Here is a 22225-nt window from a genome sequence, read left to right as displayed (position 1 = left end):
TATATATATATATTTATAATATATTATAAATATATTTTATATTATAAAAGATATTTTTCCCAGCTAAAGTTATATTTATTGCTAGATATTTTTTAAAGTAACCCATCAGAAGCTTCTGGGTTTTTTTTTTCCTGCTTTGCTGTTGTTATGTTTTGTCTGAAGAAAAACTTTTGATAGTTTGAAAAATCAATATGTCACAAAAACCTCACTCCAGATATATATGCTGATATACTGTTTTGTTGAAAATGTTGTAGGACATAAGGTTTTCTGATTATATGAGATGACTCTTTGAATCACCAAAATTATTTAGAATTAAAAGCACGCCAAGAATTTAAAAAAAAAAAAAAAAAGCATTTATTTGAAGCTTCACGACTGAAATACACGACCAGGGCTGCCTGCCCATGGCTTTCTATATCAGTAGTTTTTAAATACTTTCTGCTCTCAATTCTATGAACATGGAAATTAAGTTGATTGACAGAAACACAGAATGTCCAGTCTCAAGGCACAGCATAATGAGCACTTCTTTTGCTGTGAATAGACTTAGTTCCCAAATAGGGTGCTACTCACTTCTCTCTCTTAACAGTCAGTGATTCCAGAGAGTAAGGGGAATTTCAGTGCTAAGCTGTTGGGATAGTCAGGCATCCCAGCAAAATGAATTCCCCAAGTATGTGGCATATTTTCAAGGGTAATGAATACAATATGCTGCCTACCTCAAATGAAAACATTACCATGACCAAAAAGAAATAAGATACTGATATCTTTGAAAACTCTTTGGGAATAGAACTTAAAACTTTACAATATATTTATATATATATGTATTTAAAAGATGACCTTGTTAGAACTCGCCTATTCTCCTCAAACTATACCAAAATAAAACTAACATCAAATAAAACTAATATTAGCGTATGTTGCTTTTTCTTTTGGATTTTAGATTTGGGGAAAAGTTTAGGATGTGAGGAGCAATTACCAGCTTACTGATATGTTAATAAATAATTTTCATTCCAGCCAAAAGACTGTGAAAATACATCTAATGCTAATAAAATCCCCCATTAATTTTCTCAGTATGGCGATAAGAGTGATACTGGTTTCCTTTATATCTGAAATTCTTCCCTTAAATACCTGTTTTGTGACTTGAAAAATACTAAAAGTAGCCTAAGTTTACTGGGGTATTAAAAAATTGTGCTTCACTGTGTCAAGTATGAAGCATATTTAAATCGCAAAGCTGAAGGGCACTTTATTGCCTCCCAAAGAGAGCTGCTTTTAAAAATTATGAGTCCAGGTCTGGAGAGAGAGAACTGGCATAGAGTACTGCCAGCAAGGCATTTATATCTTCTGTTGCATTTTAAAAGTGTGTGTGTGTGTGTGTGTGTGTGTGTGTGTGTGTGTGGACAAGAATTTGCTGTGACTTTAAGTTCTTACAGAACAGATAAACTCTTGGCACAAAAATATTTTTGTCCTAACTATGGCAAATGTGTTAAGGCTCTAATTTTTGTACACTGCATTTCAGCCCAAGCTAGACTATTTATTGCCAAGGGGTCACTTCTTTTAAACTACCCTTTGAGTAGATATGAATGATGCCATATGCGTTCATCAAGCAACTTAGGGGCACATGATCCAGAATTCCTGTTGTCCACCCCCCCCCCGCCGCCAGATCTTTGCCACACAATACTTAACAAGATTATAGTCGCTTAGAAACTCACAAAACTTGGAAAGATAGTTCTAGGCAACATGAAGCTTGGGGCAACAAATGGAGAGTGGAAGGAAAAAAGGTACATATACATTGGGAAGATAAGATTTTTCACGCACACTCGACTTAATGAATGGGGGCGGGAGGGAGGGTCCGGTGACAGAAGTGGCCAACAAGTCCCAGCAGGCCCGACAGGCCACGTGTGTGCTCTCTGGCAGCCATAGGGGTGTTTGCGCGGAGCCCCCCGGATCTAGAGGGGGTGGGCGAGGTGCAGTCAAGGGCGCGAAACGCGGCTCCTTGGCCGGCTGGCCTCGGGTACTAGAGTGCACGGCCCCTGGGTCGCGTGGGACCCCCGCATCTGGTCGGAGGAAGCAGATGGCGGCGCCGCCTCGTGTCGGGGGCGGGGCCCGCGGCCCGGCTGCCCCTCGGCCCAGCGGGTCGCCTGCCGCGGCCACGTGACCAGCCGACACGCCGCGCTCGGGCTTCACCTGTTGGGCGCAGCTGGGTCAAGCATCCCGCGCTCGCAGTGGGTGGTGCCGGCGGGCCTGGCTCCACGCTGATTGGCCCGAGTAGGAGCCGGGAGGCCAATGGTAGCCCGTCTTAGGGGTGGCCCCGCCCAGAGTGGGGCGGGCCCGCCCGCGGCGGGGCCCGGCTTCTAGCTGCTGCGCATCCTTCCCGCGAGCTTCGCGGATGCTGTGAGCCGCTTTACCAACTGGGCTTTTCTGCTGATCTGTGTCTCTTTGAACGTTTGCCTCTGTTGGGTGGAGCAGTGAGGACGCCGGAGTCTGAGTCTGCCTTTCCATTGTCCGCGGTGTCGGACGTGCGTCTGATGAATGAATTCTGTAGATCTGGGTGTGGAAGCTTTGTCTTTTTCGGGCCTTATTGTGGGTGGGGAAGAGAGTGGGACCATTTTCAACCTGCATGGTTCTTTGCTTTCTTCTCCTCACCACCACTCCTCACCTTTCTCTTTTGGGGGTGGGATGGGGTGGACTGGGGATGAAATATGTAATTCTCAGTTCATTGACTTCTATAAGGGATATTTAAAATGCAGTTTAGCAAATAGAAAACCAAAAATAGGTTCATTCCTATAATGTGACCCTTTAAGTGACAGGATGAAGAGATGGAGAAGACTCCAAAGGACAGGAGAGGAGGGCAAGGAAAACCCAGTAATTCTCAGCCCCCTTACCAATCGTGGGTCTCTGCTGGCCTGAGGTCAGGGCCCGTCCTCCCCAGCCCATCCCCACGGCGCTCTTGGGGTCCTCAGGGACACGCTGTCCCGGGCGCCCTTGGTCTCTTTGCCCCTTGCCCTCAGCCTGCAGCTGCCCCTGCCTCTAAGGGGAAGGAATGTCTTCACCAGCAGCCTGGAAGCCGCCTTTCTGCTGCTCCAGCCACACTGGCGGGCATCTGGAGAGCGGGGGCCAGGGGGCCCGCACTAATAAGCTGACCTTTTTCAGGCAGAATCTGAGCTTCTCTCGGGATGAGCTTTACACGGTGGCGCTGAGAATTCTGCTGTGGGTTTGGATGAGGGCAGCCTTGGCTTTCTCACGTGGCATGCAATTGGTAAAAAATCCGTCTGCCAATGCAGGAGATGTAAGAGATACGGGTCAGGAAGTTCCCTTGGAAAAGGAAATGACAACCTACTCCAGTATTCTTGCCTGGAAGATTTCATGGACAGAGGAGCTAGTGGGCTACACCCCATGAGGTCGCAAAGAGTCAGACACAGACACTGAGCACACACAGCTTTGTCCTGAAAGTTTATTCAGCGGTGCAGGAGATGACCTGTCCTAAAAGTGCAGGGACTCATTTAGGACATTGCTTACTGCCTCAGGAGATGCTGAAGGAACACAGGACTTCGCCCACGTGTGCATTAAAGTAATCTCCCTGAGGGAGACCACACACCCAGCTGACAGAGAAAGGTAACCTCCAGATCACTCCAGGTGCATCTCCCTCATCCCCAGCTAAAAGGTCTCTCTCTACTAGTCCTCCTCCTTCTGGCTGGAAACCCTCCCCTTCTGACTGGAAACGCACCCTGGCTCAGCATGCCCAGCCATTCCACTCGAATGCTGGTCCTTCCTCTGACTGTTTCATTCTCCAGGCACTTAGCGTGTGCTGGTGCTGCAGTTAACACAGATCCACAAATAAATAAACATCCTGTCCCAGCAAAGAGCATTTATAGATGCCCAAGTATGTGTGTGTGATCTGGGGTAGGAGAGCAAGGGAAGGAACTCTCCTCACATTGTCATGGACTTGAAATGCTTATTGGAAGAAGGGAAAGGTGACCATTTTAAGTCTTTTTCTATCGTCAATGAGGGCTTCCCAGGTGGAACTTGTGGTAAAGAATCTGCCTGCTAATGCAGGAGACACAAGAGATGCGGGTTTGATCCCTGGGTTGGAAAGATCCCCTGGAAAGGGAAAGTAAAAAGTCAAGTCACTCAGTCGTGTCTGACTCTTTGCAACCCCATGGACTGTAGCCTACCCGGCTCTTGGTCCATGGGATTTTCCGGGCAAAGGTACTGGAGTGGGCTGCCATTTCCTTCTCCAGAGGGTCTTCCTGACCCAGGGATTGAACCCAGGTCTACCTGCACTGCAGGCAGACGCTTTACTCCCTGAGCCACTAGAGAAGCTCATTTCCCTGGAAAAGGAAATGGCAATCCACTCCAGTATTCTTGCCTGGAAAATTACATGGACAGAGGAGCCAGGTGGGCTTACAGTCCACAGGGTCGAAAAGAGTCGGACATGAATGAGCATGCACTACACTGCTAGTCAATGAATAATACATTCTTATAAATTATGTGTACCTTAAAAAAAAGCTTACCCAGCAAACACTTACTTCGTTGTTGTTGTTTAGTTGCTAACTTGTGTCTGACTCTTTTCGACCCCATAGACTGTAGCCAACTAGGCTCCTCTGCCCAAGGCATTTCTTAGGCAAGAATCCTGGAGTGGGTTGCTATTTCCTATTCCAGATGATATTCCAGATTGAACCTGCGGCTCCAGCCTCATTTCCTGCATTAGCAGACGGATTCTTTACCACTGAGCCACTGCGCTTACTTTATATATAGAGAGAGAGAGCTTGCATTTATTTATTTGTTTATTTGCCATACTGTGTGGCATGTGAGATCTTAGTTCCCTGACTAGGGATTGAACCCATGCCCCCTGCTGTGCAAGTGTGGACTTAACTGTTGGACCACCAGGGAAGTCCTGATTGAGTATTTCCTTTTAAAAACATATACATAGTCTTTATTTTTTAGAGCAGTTTTATATTCACAGCGAAATTGAGTGAAAACACTGTATACACCCTGCCTCTCACAAGTACCACACACTCCACCCACCATCAACCTGTAGCCCCAGAGTTGCACTTTTTTTCCCACTGATGAACCACCATCGTCCAAAATCCTTGGTTTGCATCAGGATTCACGTCTGATGTTACACATTTTATGGGTTTTGACAAGTATATAATGACAATTATCCATCTTTAGTGTGTCATACACAACAGCATCAATGGACATGAGTTTTAGCAAACTCCGGGAGATAGTGAAGGACAGGGAAGCCCTGGTGTGGTGCAATCCATGGGGTCGCAAAGAGTCGGACAGGACTTAGTGACTGAACAACAGCAGAACTGTATCAGTGCCCTTAAAATGCCCTGTTTGAGCACTTCCTTTTATCAAGGGTTCTCCTAGGCAGCACTTGAGGTCCCAGCAAAGATCAAGAGACATGAGCTTGTCCTTGAGGGGCCTGTGTTCATCAGTGAACTAAAATCTACAGATTCAAAGAGGTGTCAGAGCAAGTTCAGGACAAAAACCATTAATACATCTAAAAACCATTGGAAGGAGACAAAGGAGTGTGCAATAAAATAGTGAAAATTAAGAAATGTGATTTTGTATTTCATTTTTCTGGGGATGTTCCAGAGAAAGCTGAGAAGAAGGAAGGAGAGGGGATGTCAGTTACTAGGTGACGCAGTAGGGATAGAAAACAGCTCCTCTTTAGCAAGCCAGGCATGCTGTGTGCCAGCCAGCGGCTGGAGCCTGTTTCATCTTAGCAGCCTGTTTCTTGTGTGAGTTCCCCTAGTCTGCAGAGGAGGAAAGGGGCACTCACAGAGATGACCACTGCCATCCACCTGTGTCTGTAGGTGGCTCAGCCCCTTGAACTCAAGGCCTTCCTGAGGGCCCTTCAAACTCCACAACTAGGAGCTTCTCTCCCGGGCTGAAATGCAACAGGACATTCCTTCTGGAGCAGATTAAGCCCTGTCCTTTGTTGTTTCTTTCTACCCACCCCACCCCAAACACAGGCTTTTCTATATTAAAGTGTCCCCAAGATTATATTTTTTTCCTCTTTTTCTGCCCCAATTTATGCTCAGTCTCAGCCTTGTCTTTGTTGCAAAGACATTTACATGGGTGTTGGTGGTTTTCATGCATGTCACCCCTACACTGACCCCAGCCTCTGGTATCATCCCCCATGCCCTTCCGAGATAAGATCTGTATCTCTGATGCTCCTTTTCTGACCTCAGCCCCCCCCCCCATATCCCCATTCGCCAGCCCATCTCTTTCTCTCACCTGTTCCCGGAAGCTGCCCACCACGAGCAGGACACTCAGGTTCTTAGTTCTCATGACACTGAAACCCTCTGCGATCTTCTGCTACCTCATCATCTGACACCTAACCGCCCTTGCCCCCGCTCTGTACACTCCCTGTTGTGTATCATCCCCAGTAGCTGGCAGGAGAAGGTCTTCCCCCTGAGCAGCCCTGGCCCACGGAGTTCCTACCCTCCACCAAGAACTCGGACCTTACTCTTCAGGTCATTAGCCCTGCTGTCACCACCCCTGACCCATGCCAGAACCACCATGTGCATCGATCCTTCTGAATGACATCCTCTGCCTGCGAGCACCTGTCAACACATCTCACCCCGACCCCAACACTGGGAGAAACTGTATAGAAATTGAAGCACCTGAAGGAATTCTGCTGTTTCAGCTACCTCTCTGCGTGGCCTTGATTCCTGTATACTTTATCCAAAACGGCCCTCCATTGTTTCCAGGAAGTGTACTCTTTTCCGTATTATTTGAAGAAAATAATATTTAAAGAAAATAAATTTTATCTGTATATCTGACCTATATATATGTGTATATATACATATATATACTTAGGCTCGCCAGGTGGCTTTAGTAGTAAAGAATCCACCTGCCAATGCAGGAGCCACAGAAGACGTGGGATCGATCCCTGGGTCGGGAAGATCCCCTGGAGGAGGGCATGACCACCCACTCAAGTATTCTTGTCTGGAGGATCCCCATGGACAGAGGAGGCTGGGGGGCTATAGTCTCTGGGATCTCAAAGAATTGGACATGACTGAAGCAACTTAGCACACGCATATATACATATATATGTATTTCTTTGGTAACTTTTATTCATATGCCTACGAAAAAGTGTACCGATTGTTAAGTGTGCACCCTGATGAATTTTCACAAGCCACATCCCTGTGTAATAGTGGTTCCGGAGTCCCCAGGGCCATACCCATACTCCCTTCTGGACACTGTTCCTGTACCAGGGATGACCACTGTCCTACCTCTTACCACTACTGATTGGTTCACCTGTTGATGGACTTAAATGAAATGCTTGAATGAATATTTATCAGTTCAGTTCAGTTGCTCAGTCATGTCCAGCTCTTTGTGACCCCGTGGACTGCAGTACGCCGGGCTTCCCTGTCCATCACGAACTCCTGGAACTTACTCAAACTCATGCCTGTTGAGTCGGTGATGCCATCCAACCATCTCATCCTCTGTCATCCCCTTCTCCTCTTGTCGTCAGTCTTTCACAGCATCAGGTCTTTTCCATTGAGTCAGTTCTTCACATCAGGTGGCCAAAGTATTGGAGTTTCAGCTTCAGCATCAGTCCTTCCAATGAGTATTCAGGACTGATTTCCTTTAGGATTGACTGGTTTGATCTCCTTGCTGTCCAAGGAACTCTCAAGAGTCTTCTCTAAACTGCAGTTCAAAAGCATCAATTCTTCAGCACTCAGCCTTCTTTATAGTCCAACTCTCACATCCATACATGACTACCGGAAAAAGCGTAACTTTGACTATACAGACCTTTGTCAGCAATATTTATAGTGTTTTAAAAACATGCAAATTTATTGCCGATATTGACAGATTTGGAGATTGCACATACAAATGCAGATTTTCTGTTCTTTTAATTTTTACTTTATATTGGAGCATAGTTGATTAACAATGCTGTGTTAGTTTCAGGTATACACAGTGATTTAGTTATACATGTATCTATTCTTTTCCAAATTCTTTTCCCATTTAGGTTATTACACAGTATTGAACAGAGTTCCCTGTGATATACACCAGGTCTTTTGGTTATCTATTTTAAATATAGCAATGTGGGACTTCCCTGGTGGTCCAGTGGTTAAGAATCCACCTGCTAATGCAGGGAACATGGGTTCAATCCCTGGTCCAGGAAGATCCCACATGCTGCAGGGTGGTTAAGCCCATGTGCTTAGAACTGATTCTCTGCAACAAGAGAAGGCACTGCAGTGAGAAGCCCATGCACCCCAACTATAGAGTAGCCCCCGCTCGCCACAACTAGAGAAAGCCCACGCACAGCAATGAAGACCCAGCACAGCCAAAACAACGCCCCCCCCCCCAAAACCCCTTCCCTTTAGAAAAATAAATATAGCAGTGTGTACATATCTTTTTTTTTTTTTAATAATTTTTAACATTTTTAAATTTCAGGTATACACATGCTCCCCATCCTGAACCTTCCTCCAAACTCCCAGTCTATCCTCCCATCCCCAGTTTTCTGTTTTTGATGAGGGATCTGACAGTTTTGGGCTTGCCATCCTCACGGCAGCAGCTGGCTGGAGCTGGAGAACAGCTGGGTCTGTGAACTGGGGTGGGGCATGCATCTGTCTCTCCCTTGAACACAGTCCACACTGTTCCTTATTGTCTCACAGTCGGATCTGGCCACCAGCTTCTTTCGCCGGCTTCCATCGCTGTGCCGTCGGCGGGCTAATTGCCGGCTCAGCCTTCCAAGAAGCTTATGATGTCTGTTTTCAAAGGTAAGGGCTCGTCTCTGTGCTATTTATACAGAGCAGGATGTCTGATGATTCTGGGCAAAGGGGAGAGGCTGTTTTGCACCCTGCCTGGTCCAGGGTCGCCCCCATGGTCTCCATCTGTGTTATCATCACCCCAGGCTGACTGCTCTCCCCGCACAGAAGCCTGAGAAGTAACTGCAGGGCCAGGTGGAAACACTGGCAGCCTTGAGCCACAAACAAAGCCAATAGCCTTTTTTTCTTAACATGCATTTTCCCTTCTTTGTGTCAGGGCCAAGGGGGGGACACTTAGAAGTCTTCTTTGGTGTCCCAGCGCTGGAAACGAAGGAAACTTTCAGATTGGGTGTCGCTGGCAAGGGAGATGAGTGGGACCTTTTATGGAGTGAGATGGGGATTAGTTTCCCTGTTGGTGCAAACCTTGAGTTACAGGAGGGTGGATCTGCATTTCCCTTCATGCACTCTGCTTGCTCCAACGACCTTGTTATCTCCTGATGCACTTAGCAAGGACCCCTCCTCGTCTTGGGTGAAATCCGAGTGCCTGTGTGCATGCCCCCCCCCACCCCGCCTGGAGGTGGGGGAGGAGTCTGGCTAGGGCATTTCCCACGGTCTGGAGGTGAACAGTTTCACACCATAGCGGGGTCCTCAATGGTGTATTCTTGACTAGCTTTTCACTCTTATCACACTTCCTTTCCTATAAAGTTACGTATCTTTTACCGGGACACTTAATACCCACCTTCTCTTTCCATGGGACTGTGAGCATCAGGCAGTAACGACACAGCCTTCCTGCCAAGTCATGATCGGAGTGTCTGGGTGGCCATCCTAATGGGACTTCCCTCGTGATTTGATTGCATCCGCCAGACGGTTTGGAACAACGATGGGCCAAGTGGTGTGAAAGTACTTGGAAAAATTAGATGTTAAACTGTTGTCAGTCACTTCAGGGAGCTCACAGTCTTATGCAATGGGCCATAGTGATAGATAATATAGGACAAAATGAGAAATGCCAGAGGAGCAGAGAGAAGGGGGCCCAAAGGAGAGGTCACCGTTGAGTTGAGCTTTGATGTATGCATAGGAGTTTGCTGGCTGATTATCCCAGAAAGCATTCAGGGTAGAGCCGCTCTGTGGAAAAGGCCCAGAGGCCCAGAGCAAGGCCTGGTTGAGTGATATGGACACTTTGGGGATGGGGAGAGGGTGCAGGAAGCCGGCTCAGAGGCAAAATGTTATCTTGAAGCTAGGCCTTCAACTCACGGGGAGATTTTGGGGTGAGCAGAGCCTCCCATACTGAAGAAATTCAGACTTTTTACAAATTATGCATGAATCATATGAATGTATTTTTAAGGAAAATGAAATGATTTGGTCTTTCCAAGGCAGAGAAAGCAAGAAATGTATATGGATGGTTTTCTGGGGTGGACAACACGCAACCCCACTGGATGGTTTGTGCGAGGCTCTTGGAATTCCAGGATGAGTCTGTGTCTCCGTGGTGCTCAGGAGGAGGGACAGAACCCAGCATTCGTCTCTGGGGACTTGGATGACTGTCCCAAAGGGCTTTGGGGGAAAGACAGCCCTTCTTCCCAAGTCCCAACTGGGCTGCAGATGTGGGGAAGGAACAGATGGCAGCCCACAGGCAGGACCGCCCGCCCCCTCCTCTGGTCCCCGGTTCTGCAGCGGGGGAAGCCCTGTTATCCCTCTGGGGTGAGGTTCTGAGCAAGCAGAGAAAGCCAGGGGAGGATGCCATGTTACCCCTGCTCCCTGGCCCTGCCGGGTAGGGCTAACCCTGGCCATTGCCTCAGAACCTGGGCAGATCCGAGAGGAGCACTCTGGGCTCCTGGTTTCCAGAGTCCCCAGAGTGATATAGTCCTATTCCCACCACTTACCATGAAGGAACTCAGTTAAGCTTGGGAGTGGCCCATGTTGGCTTATAAAAGTGATGGGAGTTATTGATCAAGCCTGGCTTAGAATTGCATTTCCCTGATCCAGAGACTATTTCAGTTTAGAAGAACCAGAGCCAGAGGTCAAGGGGTGGATCCAGGAGAGTCTGGCCAGGGGCTCTGGGTAAGGGGGCTGCCCATGTGACCAGTGTCGGACCCTGTGCACTGGCCCCGTCTCTCTCCATCCGTCCCCTCCAGGGGGATGTTCTGTCACTCGTGGTTATTTTTAGGGTTGTTTTCTTACAGTCCCAGCTGGAAACAGAAGTAGGGAACAGGCCTGTGGCTTTTTTGTGTGTGTGTTCTGTTAAAGGAGCATTTGTGCAGGAGGGAGAATGAGTCCCAGTTTCCTCGAGACTCAAGCTTGCATTTGTTTTGAGGACCTACCCCAGATGGTGTCTTTGGGGGACTCTTCATTAGGGGATGGGAAGTGCCAGGGCTTGGCACCTAGGGGCGTGTATCCTCCATGGTTGCTCACCCCCTAGTTGTGGCAGATGGGAGGCAGGTCCCAAGTGCTGGAGCTGTGGACCCGGCGCTAGTGGGCAGCTGTGGTCTGGGCAGCAGGTAAAGATAATTCTCAGGTGACAGCACCATTCGGGTTCAGCCCCACTCATGTATAGCACGTGACCTCCTTGAAGGATTTGCCGGCTGCTGGTTGCTTGTCGATTACATTCTAATTTAGATTTGGGGCTGTTCTGTCTCGACTCTAAAATCCTTTGGCTTCTTTCTCCTCAGTGAAATCTCTCGAGAGGACCACCTGGGGGTGGTAGGCATTAGGGGTATCCCCACAAACCTGATGCTGAAGCTGAAGCTCCAATACTTTGGCCCCCTGATGCAAAGAACTGACTCACTGGAAAAGACCCTGATGCTGGGGAAGATTGAGGACAGGAAGAGAAGGGGCAACAGAGGCTGAGATGGTTGGATGGCATCACTGAGTTGATGGACGTGAATTTGAGCAAGCTTCGGGAGATAGTGAAGGACAGGGGAGCCAGCAGTGCTGCAGTCGACGCGGTTGCAGAGAGTCAGACATGACTTGGCGACCGAAGAACAACAGCACAAACCCTGTGGCCTGTGTCGTTTGAAAACCAGCTATGGGGACGGAGAATTGTGGACAAATCCAGTTGGTTTCACTTAGCTTGTGGTGTCCCTGGGTTAGAATGGCCACAGATGTCAGCTTTTTTCCTTTTAGTTGCATATGGATTTTATTAATTTACTGAGCAGCTATTCTGTGCCAGGCTCTGTGGATGCAGCCACTTATTGATCTCACAAATATTATTGACTGCCTATTTTGTCAGCACTGATCCTGCCCTCCTGTCGCTTACATTTTATTCACTAGGGAGATGGGCAAGAGACCGATACGCAAGCAAACTACCAGAAATAGAAGATCCCCTGCGGTGATTAGGAGCCATGAAGAGACATAAAACAGAGAGAGGGGATGGAGAGTTGTGGGGGAGAGGATGATGGGAGAAAAGGGCTATTTTAGGCCTTTTTAAAGGGGTAATGGTGGGAAGAGACCTGAAGGAAGAGAAAGGATCTAAGGTCCTTGCCCACAAGAGCAGGCCCCTGTGAGCAGCCACTGTGATCAGAGATCAAAGAAAGAGGGCAGGTTAGGGGCAGAGAAGAAGCTGTCTGTGTTCTTAGTTTTGTTTTTAGTGTGAAGTGGTGCCCGTTGGGGTCTCTGTAAATGAGGGCGGGGACAGGGCTTAGCCTATGATGTGGATATTGGGTATAGAGTGTGCGAGCAAAGGCAGGGGGTGAGGTGGCTAAATACAGTCATGTGTAATGCAGGCAAAAAGAGAAGGATGCTCAAGGCAAAGAAATATTGCAGAAGAAGGAGTGATTAAATCTAAGTGGGGAAGGAGCGTCCCCGGAAAGGCTTCAGAGAGGAGGATTTTGGTGGGGGGTTTGATGGATGAATAGGAGTTCGTGTGCAGACCAAGTAAGGAAGGAGGTGTTCTTGGCAGAAGGAACACACATGAAAAGGCAATGAGGTTTGTGTCAAAAAGTGTCGTGGATGAGGGAAGGGCCAGCAGAAAAGAAAGGAAGGCGAGGAAAACAGCATCAAGGGGACTGAGGTCTTTGGTGAGCGAGCCTTTAACAATCAGGGGGCAACTAATGCAGTTTATCATGCATCTTTCTTTTCCTCTCTGTCAAGTATTTCAGCTTGAAAGAGGTATTTACAAGGTGCCACTGAATAGTATGAAACAGGAATTGTTTTGCTGGTGATCAGAGAAGATGCCATCCAGAAAAAAAAAAGGCAAGCGTTAGGAGCCTCTCAGGATGAGCTCGAAGACCTATATCCTCTTAGCTGCGTGCTTTTTGCCTGCCTGGATGGAGCCTGTCATTAGGGTAAAGCCCAAAGCCGTGTAATTAGAAATTCTACTTCTCGGCTCACGGACCCGCGGCAGGAACAGCCCTGCAGAGGCTGGTTCCTGAAATCTTAGGATCTGCGCGGACCCAGCTGCCAGAGCCAAAATGCCAAACCTGGTAATTATGAGGTGGCTTTGCAAGCACACACCTGTCGTGAAGGTGCAGGCAGGACCTGCTGCCCCCTCACTGGGCAGACGACTGTGCATGGAGCATCCCCAAGGATGCTAGTTGTGTGTTATGTGTTTATCCTCTCCCTCCTCACCCTCTCCTTTCTTTCTAATCTTTCTTTCTAATCTGAACACTTGTTACTCTGTCTCTTTCTGAATGCCACATTCCTGACCATTTCGTCTCATGAAGCCACCTCTTTGGTTATTTCACTAGGAGCGGCCCTGGTGAACTGTGCTTTTCTCTGAAAATCAAAACCAAGAAAGTAGTCTTGCCCCTTTGGCTGTGTTGTTTTCCTCATCGTTCAGAAGAGACGCTGCACCGAGGGGCCCAGCTTGGAGGGTGGGAGTAAGCTGCTTGGGGGATGGTGTTGGGTGGTGGAGTTTTTTTCCCCAGGATGGCTCATCAGATACTTTCCACTCGACATTCCTGGTTTATAGCCAGGCTAATTTAATTTCCAGCTGAGAAGCGACTCCCCACATGATGGTAATCTCAAATAGTTAATGAGCTAGAAGAGGAGGCAGCCTATTGAGTTGATTCTTGGGGGCTCTGCTCTGTGGCTTCGCAGAACTAATTTATCAGCCTGTTTTTCTTGGTTGGAGAGACTTGTTCAGCCTGGCACAGCTTTGTGTATCTCCCCGCTTCTAAAGATGGATTGAGCCATGACTTCTGGCCTCTGGACATTTAGAACCAGCTCGCTTTGCCTTCTGCACCTGGTTTGTTTAAAGAGAAGAAGGAGAGCAGAGTGGATGCAGCCTCTGTCTGTGGTACCTGAAAACACTTTGTGCGCAGTCCTGGTTCTTTCCTTGTCCCCAGCAGAGTGGGGAGCAGAGCCTTCTGGGTGAGCCATATAGAACCATTTTGGTCTTTGAGGTTGGTCTTAGGATTTGGGGCAAGTGTTTTTTCCCCTGCAGAACGCTGGAATTTTGAGAGATTTTTTCTTTCTTGGCCTCACTGTGCAGCATGTGAGATCTTAGAGATTCCAGAGAACACAGCCCTTTCCCCAGATTCTCTGCAACCCCTAAAAGTGGAAGCACTCTGCTCTGAGGGCATGACTCTGAGATTCGCATGCCTGTTTTGCAGGCAGCAAGGGTAACATTCTGTAATGATAATTAATAAGCCCCATTTCTGACCCGAGTGAGAGGAGAACCCTCTCTCTTCAGAGGAAGAGGGGCCCCAGGAAAAGGGGTCCTTTCCTGGATAGACACTGTATTTATCTCATAAAGAAATCTCTCAGAATTACACATTCATGGAGACAGCTTAAGGAGATGTGGTATGTACGTATACGATGGAATATTACTCAGCTGTAAAGGAGAATGAAATTCTGCCATTTGCAACAACTTGGATGACCCTGGAGGGTATTATGCTGAGTGAAATCAGTCAATCAGAGAAAGACAAATACTGTATGATACCACTTTTATGTGGAATCTAAAAAATAAAACAAACAAATGAAATTTAGAAAACAGAAACAGACTCACAGAGAACAAACCAGTGGTTACTACTGGGGAGAGGATGGAGGGAGGGGCAAGATAGAAAGAGGGGATTAAAAGGTACAAACTACTATATGTAAGATAAATAATCTACAAGGATATATTAAACAGCACAGGAAATCTAGCCAATAGTTTATTATAACTTTAAATGGAGTATATGTATGAAAATACAGAATCACTATATTGTTTAACTATAACTTACATGATATATATCAACTATGCATGCCAAGTCACATCAGTCGTGTCCGATTCGTTGCCACCCCATGGACTGTAGGCCACCAGGCTCCTCTGTCCAAACGATTCTCCAGCTAAGAATACTGGAGTGGGTTGCTATGACCTTCTCCAGGGGATCTTCCAGCCCAGGGATCGAATCCCCATTTCTCTGTCTCCTGCATTGGCAGGCGAGTTCTTTACCACTAGCACCACCTGGGAAGCCCAATACTTCAATTAAAAAAAAAAGGGAAGAGAAAAAAGATGGTCAGGACTCCAGTTCTTGGGATCCTTACACAGTCAATTGATTCCATGCCTCGTTTTGGTACCTGGCGGTCCTGCCTGCCTCCATGTGACAAGTTAATTGATGTGCGTTCAGCCAACCCAGGGAAACAGTGTCCTTGGGGGGAGTAGCAGCGGGGAAGGGAGGTATGTTAACTTCCCAAATGTGCTAATGGGGCAGCAGAGAGGAGTCTCTTGTTCTCCTCTTTAGGAGTGTTTGCTCACGGGCTTAGTGCTGTGTGTTCCCAGCCTTGGATTTGGAAGTGGATTCATTTGGGAAAGTAGCATCTTAAAGGTCTTTATTTGGCTTTGTCAGTGAATGGAGGGCACTGCTGAGCATTGCAGGGAGAGGCAGTCGTTCACGACCCCGGCCTCCAGGCTGGCCTGCCAGGGAGCCTCGCGCCCCACCTGGGCTAATCTGTCTGGACATAAAGCTAGCTTAGAATCTGGGGTCATGTTCACCTTATCTCCGTTTCTGCTTTTTACATAGACATTGAATCCTAAACCCTCTTGTGTTTATATCATTTCTGGGCTGAGCACCTTCATTGTGTCCTGACTTCCATCCTGAATAGTGGCTTGGAAGCCACAGTTTCTGTGGGTGAACTCAGAACCCATAATCGTCCATCTTGATCCATCTTGCTTAAAAAACTGAAGGTCTTTCCTCATCTCTAACCTGCTTTCCTTTTTTCCTCCCTTCAGTGTGTTTTCCAATCAGCTGTCCCGTTGTTTTCGCCCCCATACCCCCTTCCCATTCAGATCTACGGAATTGCATTTATTCTGTGTCCGCCTTCTTGAACACATACTTCAGGTGGTTTTTGAAGGATACTTAAAGGGCCACAAACACATAAAATGTGAGAGTAAGAAAGGAGAATCCATAGTGGGGGCCACATAGTGGACATGACCTTCAGCTTCATGGCAGCCTTCACAGACAGACAGGCCTCAGTTACAGAAGTCATTCAAACGAGCTGTTTGCGCAACAGAAAGCATGACTGTTCTTGGTACTAAGATGGGAAGGTGGTTGGTATCAAGAGGATGCTATGGGGTAAAAGCCACTGGTGTGGATAGCACTCTTTTTATATTTATTTTATTGAAGTATAGTTGATTTACAATGCTGTGTTAATTTCTGCTGTACAGAAAAGTATATATATATGTGTGTGTATATATATGTATATATACATTCTTTTTCATTTTCCTTTCCATTATGGCTTATTGCAGGATATTGAATATAGTTCCCTATGCCACATAGTCAGACCTTGTTTATCCATTCTCTATGTAATAGTTCGCATCTGCTAACCTCAGCCTCCCACTCCATCCCTCCCCGCCTCCTTAGCAACCACAGGTTTGTTCTCTATGTCTGTGAGTCTATTTCCGTTTCATAGATAAGGTCATTTGTGTCCTATTTCAGATTCCACATATAATTGATGTCATGTGGCATTTGACTTCCTCTGTCTGAATTACTTCACTTAGTGTGATAATCTCTGGGTCCATCCATGTTGCTGCAAATGGCATTATTTCATTCTCTTTATGGCTGAGTAGGATTCCATTGTATGTGTGTACATGTATGAAACTGAAAGTGTTATTCACTCACTCATGTCTGACTCTTTATAACCCCGTAGACTGTAGCCTGCCAGGCTCCACTGCATGGAGTTCTCCAGGCGAGAATACTGGAGTGGGTAGCCATTCCCTTCTCCAGGAGATCTTCCTGATGCAGGGATTGAACTCTGGTCTCCTGCGTTGCGGGCGGATTCTTTATCATCTGAGCCACCAGGGAAATCCATATGTGTATACACACACGTACACATACGAACCACATCTTCGTTTGGATAGCACTCTTATGAAAAGCACATGGCTAATCCAGGCTTTTGGTAAAGGATAATTTTCTAAAGGCAAAAGGTAAAATCATGATTCATCCACTTACAATGTTAAGGATTATATTTCCTTAATGACCATGTTAAGGATTTTATTTTACTTATTATTAATGAGAGAACATGGCAGCTGTTACCATTGGTCCAAAGAAGTCAAAAGAACCTCAGTTTCCTTGGAATAAAGGAACGTTGAGATGACATTACAAGCGGGCGAACTTGACTTTTCCCATGTAGTGGGTAGTGGAGAGGGAAACCCACAGAAGTTCTACCAGAAGGCACTTATTTGCATGTCTATGGTCAAGAATCGTGTTGCCTTGCCTTGTTGTTACCTGTAATTTACAGAGTTGCCAAATATCTCAAAAGCAATAAGAAAGCTATCTCCAGATAACGTGTTGTTCAGTTTTCCACTGGAGACGCCCAGTAATCTTTTCTGCTTATTCCAGTGTTCTTTACACCTTCTTGTATCGAGCTTCAGTAGCCTCACGGAGTTTATCATCAGCTAACAGCCCAGATGTGTCTCCCCAACTCCTGATACACCTTCAGGTCGCTCACTCCCATGTTTGATGTGGCTTCTCATTGTCCGAGATCAAATCCAAGTTCTTTCTAGCGGTTGTTTGTTTATTTATGCACCTTCATTCATCTAAGAGCCATTGATTTGGGCCACAGTGCAAATAAGGCAAAGTCCAGGCTTCAGCCCCCTGGAAGTAGATAATAGCAGCTAGAGAAAGGGTATGCTAACATGTATGTGTGTGTGTGTGTGTGGGTGCACGCACATGTGTATATTTGCAGGGAGGCTGTTGGCAGGGTAGGATCATAAGAAGGGAGCAAGAATTGCTAACCCAGCCTAGCGTGGGAATGAGTGCTGTAGGAACGTACGAGAAGGAGGGGGACTCTGCTTGCCCGTGGCTGGGGTGAAGGGTAAGAATGGAGGAATGGGACAAGCATGTCCTTTTGGAAAGGTAGGGAGATTCCCGGCCAGGAAACTTGAACATCTTGTTCAACATCATGAGAAGCTGTGAAGTTTTCTAGGTTTGGCTTCTGGAAAAGATGTTGGGGAAGCAGTGGGGGAAGGGCTGGGCAGAGTGGAAAGGGGGCCACTCCAGCCACTTCCTAATCGTTGTAGTCTTATTTCTCACCATTCCTCAAACAAATAAACTTGAGTCCCAGCCCAGTGTCTCAACCACTGCCTTATGCTCCTACACTTGGGTATCTTTTCTTCTTGACATTGTTGTTCCCCTTGGCCTTGGCACCAGCTCAAGGAAGCTGCAGATGTCCCGAAGGACATGACTTATGGATGCTTGTTTTGCACATTTCAATGCAGTATCTATTGGGGAACTTCCTGGATGTGGAATTTCTCTCCAAATACACAGTGAGCCCCCTGAGGGCAAGAAATGTCCCTGTGAATGATCCCTGCACGCCATGTCACCGATTCCTTAACCGTCCACGAGCCATCCCACCCGCCATCCCACCCACATTCCTAGTCCTTCCCTGATTCTAGTCTATTCCCTGATTCTTTAACCATCCATGAGAGATCCTGCCCACATTCCTAGTCTTTTTCTTATTGTTGTTATTCAGTCGCTAAGTCATGTATGATTCTTTGTGACCCCATGGCCTGCAGCATGCCACGCTCCCTTGTCCTTCACCATCTCCCAGAGTTTGCTCAGATTCATATCCATTGGTGGTTTATTACTGCCCCCCCAAAAACTCCGGGGCATCCAAAGTTCAAAAGTGAGAGGAGCTCATGGCTGGCGTCTGTCCCTCAGGTGAAATAAGGGACTTGTTCTTTGCTGTAGCTTAGCATGCAAGGTCAAGACCTTCTTTATGTGGATGGCCTCCTGATGGAATAGTGTCACTTAATGTAATGGGTGTGATGGTACATAAATGTTGCTCTAGGATTAATTACTTTGGGCATTCAGATCCTGATATGGTCACCATTTTCAAACCTTCCCCAAATGGTAATTTATCATCCCAGGTTGCCCCCAATTCTCTTTACATATTTGCCCTGTGACCCCCAGTCATTAGCTTTAAGCACTGCAAGTTAATTTCCTTTCATTCCTTCATGTGTTCATTCAGCAGATTATTTTCCAGTGCTTCCTATCCCAGGTTTTTTGCCCTTTTTCTTGTATTTCTTTTGAAGATGTACCGTCTTACGAGGTACTGTCCAAAGAAATACAAAACAAAATATGGCAGGCCATAAGATTGAACCAAACATCTTGTTCTTAGAAATCATCATTAGGCTCAAAAGTAGTTACAGGGTTAGTTTTTCACTGGGGCTAATGCAGGGTAAAAGGCTAATCTCACTTGTAATTCTTAGCAGCCCTCTCACTAACCATTTGGTTATTTGATCCCCCTGGTGCTCGCAGTTTTGTTCCCTTGCGGGAGTTGTGGGGTAGGGGGAGGGAATGCTTTGTGTCAAGAACAGAAGCAAGGCTGGAAGTTGTAAGACTCACCATCTACCAAAAGGTTCTCACAGAATATGAACTGTCATGAGGGAATATGCTCAAATAATCCAGAACACTTAAGCAAAACTTCAAGCCTCCAAGACTTTCCATTTCTCCTCTCCTTGGACATGAAATATACAGGCAAGTTGGGCTCTGCTTAGCAATCTGTTACAGATGTATTGAGGTTTTATAAAAAAATGGTGTCTGTGACAATAAGTGGATGAGACTCTGAGGAGGTTGCACTTACCTTTCTCCTCCTGAAAATTGGCTCTTAGAAGCCTCCATCCTTTCCAAACTGAGAGTCTCCATAAGCATAGGAGAGGGTGGACTTTGATGGGTGTCTTTAGACTTTCCATCAGCCTTTTGTGCCACTTCCTGTCTCAAGACACCTTCAAGCACCTAGACCCACTGGGAAGAAAGTGCTGCTGCTGATAGGTGTGTGAGATAAGAAACTGCGAAACTGCGGGTCTTCTTTGTCTGCAGCGTCTGTCTCCAGCTTAATACACTCCCAGGGATGTTCTCTATGGGCAGAAAGCACCTCTTTTCTTCTCTAAAATGTTCTTAGCTATTTAGAGCCTGTGATAAGGGGAGTTTATTTGTTCTCATTTCCCATCCGTTGAGCTTTACTCAAACTTATGTCTGGGGTTTTTATTGACCTAATTTACTTTATACTGTTTTCAGCTGATAACCATAAAATGGGGTTCTGTTTGTCAAGTGGAAGGGGAGCGGGGAGCAGGATGGAGCCATTGTCTCGGACTTAAGAGTTGACTGGGGTTTCTCTCATCCCCAACTCCCGCTGGCCCCGCAGTCAGGGGGCAGGAAGGTAACGGATTATGTCAAGTCTTCCCTCTGTGGATCTGGTTTCAGCAGTTGGGTTGTTTCTTTTCATCAGTCTCAGATGGCTCCTGCCCCTAAACGGACTGTTTTACTTCATGTAAACCTCATTCTCTGCCAAGGAAAGAAAGAGGTGAGGAAGGAGAGCAAGAAAGGAAGAAAGGAAAAGAGGGAGGGAAAGAAGGAGGAAAGAAAGAGAAAGAAGGGATGAAAGAGAGAGTGGGAGAGAGGAGGGAGGGAGGAAAGAGAGAGAGAGAAGGAAGGAAAGAAAGAACCTTCTGAGGCAGGATGCGTTCATATGAAAGACTGCCTCATTTCCTGCTCCTTTTTGGCTTGGATCATCACATCCGTTCAGTAACATCAATGCAAGAGGGGGAGCTTGGTTTTCCTTGGTTGCCAAGGTCCTACCAGGGGATTAAGAAAGAAGGTCCACCCATGGGATCCTTCCTGGCACAAGTGAGAATTCCAGGAAATGGAGACACTTTCAAATACTTGTTTTACAAGAGACTTTGAATGTGAGAACCAACGTGGAATTTCTTTTTCCTTAGCAATATTTCCCTAGAAATCTCCCTAGCACCTAGAGCCGTAAGTCAAAGGAGATAAAGTGGGGACATGAGTGGAGGTCATCCCACCTTACCCTTAGGTAGGGTTTCGCTGTGTTAGGAGCTTGTTCACGTATGAACTACGACTGAGTCTCATTCTTGTTTTTTTTTTTTTTAAAGTATCTCCATTTCACAAATGAGGAGAGACAGCTCAGAGATGTTAGACAACTTGCCTAAGGACCCACAGCCTGACCTTGAGCTCTACTTCCCTTTCTGTTTCCTCAGGCACTAGGTTGCCTAGTTTGGGGGTGCCCTTGACAGTAACCTCTGTCTGAATTACATTTGTGGGGTTGACCTGTATCCTCAAGGTGCCTAAAGTACCCTTTGCACCTATTCCATCATAAAATATTTGTATAGATTCTCCTGTACCGACTTGTGCCAACCTACAACTGGCTGGGGAGGGAGGTGGCATGAGGGTGTGGTGGGAGAGATGGAGATTGTAAGGGTCCCCTTATAGAATTTTAAAGCCAATAACCCTTTTAAACCAGTCCATTCACTTTTTAAAAGATTTTTTGATGTAGACCATTTTAAGTCTTTATTGACTTTTTTTTTTACAGCATTGCTTCTGTTTTATGTTTGAGGTTTTTGGCCACGACGCATGTGGGATCTTGGCTCCCTGACCAGGGATCAAACCTACACCCCTTGCACTGGAAGATGGACTCTTAACCACTGGACCGCCAGGAAAATTCCCATTAACTTTTTTTTTATTAGTGTCAAAATCAACTTTTTTTATGGTTAAACTTTTTATTTTGAATTGGAGTATAGCCAGTCAACAATGTTGAGATAGTTTCAGACAGCAGAGACTCAGCCATACATATACATGTATCCATTCTCCCCCAAACTCCCCTCCCATCCAGTCTTCCAGGTAACACTGTGCAGAGTTCCCTGTGCGACACAGTAGGTCCTGGTTGGTTATCCATTTTAAATGTAGCAGCGTGTACATGTCCATCCCAAACTCCCCAACTATCCGCTCTCCCTGTCCTTCCTCCTGGCCACCATAAGTTCGTTCTCTAAGTCTGTGAGTCCGTTTCTGTTTTGTAAATAAGTTCCTTTGTATCACGTTTGTTTACAATGGAATACCACTCAGCTGTCAGACAGAATGAAATCATGCCATTTGCAGCATCATGGATGGATCTAGGGGTTGTCGTTCTGAGTTAAGGAAGTCACCCATTAATTTTTCTACACTGAGCCCGAAGCTTTGAGTGTCAAGTCTTGTCAGCGGCTGCGCAGGAACCAGAGGCCCAGGCTTCAAGCGTCCAGCACCGGGTAGACTTCGCTATGTCAGGAAGCCCCCTCCCCTTATCCTGGGTGCGGGCGG

At 46.6% G+C, this 22225-nt stretch overlaps 1 protein-coding gene across 4 annotated transcripts in view; it reads left to right on the top strand.

Annotated features, from left to right (window-relative positions):
* The window catches only part of HS3ST3B1 (heparan sulfate-glucosamine 3-sulfotransferase 3B1), a 43637-nt gene that overhangs the window by 6263 nt on the left and 15149 nt on the right, over positions 1-22225 (top strand). The window contains exon 1 of one of the 4 annotated variants that reach the window (XM_086355513.1): positions 13675-13950. The exons of 1 other annotated variant lie outside the window; for it this stretch is intronic. Coding sequence is in view for 1 of the 3 variants with exons in the window: in XM_086355511.1 (XP_086211637.1) it covers positions 13846-14024 (179 nt within the window). In the remaining 2 variants the exon portion in view is untranslated. Of the gene's footprint in view, positions 1-13674; positions 14057-22225 lie in introns of those variants that run through there. 2 more of the 4 variants (XM_086355512.1, XM_086355511.1) reach the window with 2 other exon arrangements.

This window comes from Bos grunniens, chromosome 19, assembly GCF_055505025.1.
Source record: "Bos grunniens cultivar Pamir isolate PY7600 chromosome 19, Bosgru_T2T1.0, whole genome shotgun sequence".
Taxonomy (NCBI): domain Eukaryota; kingdom Metazoa; phylum Chordata; class Mammalia; order Artiodactyla; family Bovidae; genus Bos; species Bos grunniens.
The sequence above is the reverse complement of the archived record's forward strand: the minus strand, read 5'-3'. Positions and strand labels throughout refer to the sequence as shown.